The sequence below is a fragment of the Arachis ipaensis genome, chromosome B09, assembly GCF_000816755.2.
Source record: "Arachis ipaensis cultivar K30076 chromosome B09, Araip1.1, whole genome shotgun sequence".
Classification (NCBI taxonomy): domain Eukaryota; kingdom Viridiplantae; phylum Streptophyta; class Magnoliopsida; order Fabales; family Fabaceae; genus Arachis; species Arachis ipaensis.
In genome coordinates, this window is record NC_029793.2 from 20,365,002 (window position 1) to 20,370,497 (window position 5,496).

A 5,496-nucleotide genomic window follows, 5' to 3' on the forward strand; every position below is an offset into this window, starting at 1 on the left:
GCGGTTTGGTTCGTTTGTTTCCCGAATGAAGGTCCCATTGGAATGTTTACTGTACCGGTCAGAAAAGTGTGAACGATTGAAGTTATTATAAGCGAAGCTAAATTATTTCTCATTTTTCACACGTAGTTAATTAATTGGCATATGGTTGGGTAAAATATAATTTATTAGAATGCAAATCCAACTTTGTAGCCAGGGACGGACTTAGAGGGGGCGAGTAGTGGCCTCGGCCCCCCCCAAAATTTTTAGAAACTATATTTATATATGAAATATATATTTAAAAAATAAAAAATATTATATAATTTAGTATTTTTATATGTATTATTTTTCATTATGTGATAGATTTATGTCTTAATTGTTTAATTCACTAATATTTTTCACTTAACTAATTTAATATCATACCCTTAAGTCTTTGTAACTTTCAAATTAGTTTTTATATAATAATCTCTATATTTATTTAAAATAAATTATTTGTTTATTTTATATTAACATATTTAAAATTTATATTATTATATTAATAATAACTTACGTAGTTATATTTTGGTAATCACATTATGTACTTTAGATATTCTTTTCTTATAAAAAATACTTATTTTTCTTCTAAATTTACGTTGTTAAAAAAAAACTTTTATAAAAATATCTTATATCTTGTATTCTATAAAGGTATTGTATCTTTTAAATAATTAATAATTTATCATTTATTTTCAAATTTTTAAAAATTTTTAAAAGAATTAATTTTAATTAATAAGATATGTGATCATTTTTAACTAAACACGCTATAAATTATTGGTACTTTATAATTTTATAATATACTATTGATATTGTTATATTTTTTTATGTAACTATCATATTAAAAATAAAATTGTGAAAAAATTTATATATATATATATATATATATTGATAATTTTTTTAAAAAACTAACTCTAATAACTATATGTTAATTATTTTTATGAAATGAAAAAAAAATTATCTAAAATTCGGCCCCTCCATACTAAACTTTCTGGATCCGTCTTGAAGTCACATGCAGTAAGTGTGGACAAACTGGGCATTACTACAAGACCTGCAAAAATGAAGCTAAGGACCCTAACTGGACACCCATGACCAAGAAAGAGAGAAGACCTGCTAAGTTACATATTGTAATTACCAATGACACCAGCCAAAACACACCACAGGTATCTTAGGGTTCGATTTGCCATATTATACATATTGTCAGGGTCTTAAGTGTCTGGTATTTTAATGGTCAAGGTTTGATTTGTCTTATTTAACTATTGGTTACCCATTTCGTTAGGATCGGCCACAAGAGGGCACTAATGTAACTCCACTTCAAATTGACCCTTTGGTAAATATTCTTTCACCCATAGTCTTATTGCTATTTTTTTTATCTAACTGCAAAGTTGTTAGTCTAGGAAAAAGCAAAGAAAAATAAGAAAAAGCAACCTAAAACGATTGGAAGGTCTAATCCTTCACTTACTCAAGATCATGTGGATGAGATACCCCTGTCACAAACTACACCACAGGCAGATGAGGTACTGTTGTGTGATTATATTACTTGTCTTTATTCAATATTGTCTTAATACGTAACTGTCTTCTTTAATTATTTAATATTTTTTATTATAAAATATATATTAAAATATATTAAAAATAAATTAAATAACACATAATAGTTAATTTTAGTAATTGAATTTAGTGTGCAAAGAACCATTTTTTATATACATATAACTTGATGAGGTCAGTGTGTTCAACCAAGAGGCTAATAATAATAATAAGCATGCCAAACGTGACTAATAAATGTGTCCCATAATTTATCTATTTCTTAGAACATTCAACTAACATTTCAAATCTATGCTTTTTCTTTTCTTTTTTTTCCCTTTTATCTGAAGAAAAAAAAAACTCTTCCTTAAGCTGGAGCTTCTTGTCTTGATGGTACTAGTAAAATATTTTCAGGACATGACCTATATATATAAATATTCAGGGGAAAATTGTGTTGAAATTTCGGATAACCCTTACTTGCCTTATTTATTAGGCAGTTCTCACTTCTGAGGTACATCCTTTTTCCCCTCAATGCAAGTTATTTTGACTATATTATTCAAAATTATTATTATTATTATTATTATTATTAACAATCTGATTAACTTAACTCAAATAAGGTATATTAAGGTTAATAAAATGAATAGTAATCTCGGACATCTCAATAAGAATGTTTTAGTCCGGATGTTCAAATTGGAAATATCTAAATAGATGATCAAAGCACTTACTATTGCTTAATCTCCCTATTGATAGCATCAAACCTAGTTTAACCTAGCTAGTTATTACTTTCAAATATCATGCACTCTTATAATTTATCCAGTAATATCACAATCTAGTATACTATTTATGCTACCTATAGTATTCTTAATGATTTTTAACAAATTCATGAGGTAATTTTTCTTATGGGCAATTTACCAGTTTAAATAAACTGCCAACCAATTTTACCAAAATACACATTATACAAATTGGATACTGAAATGCATTTTTTCTGTAAATTATGTAAATCGCAACAGGAGTATCGCGGTTTATAAAATAGACGTAATCTGCTACAGGAATGTCGCGGATTACGTTGGCGAAGAACCATCACATAAACTGCTACAGGAGTGTAGCAGTTTATACTTTGTAAACTTTGCCTATAAATACCAAGCAAGATAGGGAGTGAGTTATTTGAAGAGAGTCATTTTCACACTTTCAGAAATGGATAGTGAAGAAAGCTTGATGGTTCTAGTCCACTGTTCTGGTAAAATAAAAAAAGTAACAGGCATGGTGTTAAGTTCATGGTGCCAAGTTGGAAGACCGTGTGGAGAGTTTCGGGGCTTTAGCGCCAAATTCCTCAGTCGACGACGGTGGGGGGTGCTTCTACTTCGATGCCTGTCGTTGCACCTGGTTGTCTCCTGCCTGCACCTCCACCTGTTCTAGCACTGGCAGATAGGTCACCCGGTTTGATTACTGGTCTTGTTGGTGGTAGTGAGCCGGATCACGTTAAGGACGCGATGCGAGACTATGATTCGGACGATGAGCCCGATCACATATCAGGGGATAGTGAGGAGGAGAATCCAGTGCCCCCACCTGCACCTCAGGGGCCATCCAGTTCTGGGTCCACCAACAACCGCTGCATTTCTCGATGCTTAATCTGGAAGCAATGAGTCAACAACCAAATGATGCACACACCTTCGGATACCAAGGATTACACGAGGGCAATGCTTCTGGAGAATTTCAGATTGGTCAATCTTTCCAAACTAAGGAGAAAGCTGTGATGAGCATTAAGGATTATAGCATTCGTCATGGAGTTCAGTATCGGGTTATGGAATCTGATAATCTGAAGTATGTTGGGAGATGCAAGGAGTTTGGAAATGGCTGCAACTGGATCATCCGCGTGGCTCTTCAGCAGCGCAAGGGTAACTGGGAGGTTAGAAGGTACAATAGAGCCCACACATGCCTGGCCACATCGATTTTGAGCGACCACCGACAGCTCGATTACCACGTATTTGTGTGAGGATCTATCCGTTGGTTAGGGTGGATGCAGCAGTTACCATAAAGGTGTTGCAAGAAGCTACTGAGTCAACCTATGAATTCAAGCCTAGTTACAAGAAGGTGTGGAAGGCAAAGCAGAAGGCAGTTGCCCAGATTTACGGAAATTGGAAAGAGTCATATGCGGAGTTGCCCCGGTGGATCCTTGGGATGCAAGCAACGATAGACGAAACCGTAGCTTTGTTGAAGACTTCTCCAGTGTGTGTTGGTGGTGGTTAATAAGTCTACGGTCGACTTTTCTTGACGTTCCCTCCATGCGTTGAGGCTTTTAAACATTGCAAGCCACTAATAAGCATTGACGGAATGCATCTATATGGGAAGTATGGCAGGACTTTGCTTCTGGATATTGCGCAAGATGGAAACTCGAATATATTGCTAGTTGCGTTTGCACTTGTTGAGGGGGAGAATGCTGAGTCGTGGGCTTTTTTCTTATCCCACTTGCGTCAACATGTGACTCCACAGGAAGGGATTCTAGTGATTTCTAACAGACACAACGGAATTAAGGCTGCACTGGAGGCACCAGACAGTGGTTGAAAACTGCCTCATGCATATCGAGCGTATTGCATTCGACACGTTGCAGCCAATTTTGCTCTCAGTTTCAAGGGTCAGGATGCAAGGCGAATGCTCGTGAATGCGGCGTATGTGAAGACTAAGGCTGAGTTTGACTACTGGTTTGATATTATGAGGACTGAGAATCCGGCCATGTGTGATTGGGCCAACCGGCTGGAGTACGATAAGTGGACCCAACACCAGGATGGAGGCAAACGGTTCGACCACATGACGACGAATATATCCGAGTGTGTTAACTCTGTACTGAAGGGGACACGGAATCTTCCGGTAACTGCACTTGTCAAATCCACATATGGGAGGTTATAGAGTTTTTTGTCGTCCGAGGGCAGACAGCAGAGGCGCAGTTGGAATCAGGCCAACGGTTTTGCCAGGCCTTGGTCAAGGCGATAGAGCGCAACCTGAAAGATGCGAGGTGCTTCACGGTTACTTTGTTCGACAGACATCAGTCTGAGTATACCGTGGCTAAGACGACTCCTACTGGTAACTTCTCGCTTGGGACGTATCGGGTTTCCCTCAGAGATCGCAATTGTGACTGCGGGTACTTTTAAGCTCTCCATTACCCTTGCTGCCATGCGATTGCATGCTGTGCTCAGTCCCGATTAGACTGAGCTACGTACGTCCATGAGGTTTATACCATGAGTAAGGTGTTCAGCGTATACCGGATGGAATTTTTGCCCCCTATTCCAGAGGGTCTCTGGCCACCGTACGCCGGTCCTACTATCATCCCTGATCCTAACATGAGACGTGCCAGAGAAGGGCGACCGAGGTCAACAAGAATCTGTAACACCATGGATGAGGCCGATACTGGTCGGTTGAAGCGATGTGGGCTATGCAAACAGACAGGACACACTCGCAGGACTTGCCCTCAGCGTGGATCCGCCCCCAGTGCCGAGGCATAGGTGTCATTAGGTCGTCACGATTAGCTTGCATTTTTCTTTCCTTGTTTGTGTTCTTGTTTTATTTTATCCTGCTTACTGTTAAGTGACGTTGTATTTGCTGATCGATTCTCTATGTACTAGTGATTCTCTCTGGTTAATGTGGTCTAATTTTGTTGATAATTCTATGAGTACAACAGACTAATTTCAATTAAATCAAAGCAGCAACCTACGTGCGCTATACACAAGTTAAACTTTAATCCAAAAACTCATCCTCCATGAAAAAATGAACTAAGTCCACACTAAAGCATAAACTGCTACACCCCTAGCGGTTTATGTGATGGTTCTTCGCCAACGTAATCCGCGACACCCCTGTAGCGGATTACGTCCATTTTGTAAACCGCAAAACCCCTGTTGTGGTTTACCTAGTTTATGGAAAAAATACATTTCGGTATCCAGTTTGTATAATGTGTATTCTGGTAAAATTGATTGGCTG

At 37.4% G+C, this 5,496-nt stretch overlaps 1 protein-coding gene across 1 annotated transcript; it reads left to right on the forward strand.

Moving 5' to 3' along the window:
• LOC107615162 lies at positions 3,859–4,673 on the forward strand. The gene is made up of 3 exons (XM_016317267.1): positions 3,859–4,084; positions 4,136–4,392; positions 4,455–4,673. The coding sequence occupies exons 1-3, from the start codon at positions 3,859–3,861 to the stop codon at positions 4,671–4,673; spliced, it is 702 nt and encodes a 233-aa protein (XP_016172753.1).

Bases quoted from the DNA above. Each gene is read 5' to 3' on its own strand.
- LOC107615162 (XM_016317267.1), top strand. From the start codon at position 3,859: ATGCATCTATATGGGAAGTATGGCAGGACTTTGCTTCTGGATATTGCG. The intron at 4,085-4,135 runs GTTGAAAACTGC...GACACGTTGCAG, and splicing joins ACTGGAGGCACCAGACAGTG to CCAATTTTGCTCTCAGTTTC. The intron at 4,393-4,454 runs GTAACTGCACTT...GTCCGAGGGCAG, and splicing joins AGGGGACACGGAATCTTCCG to ACAGCAGAGGCGCAGTTGGA.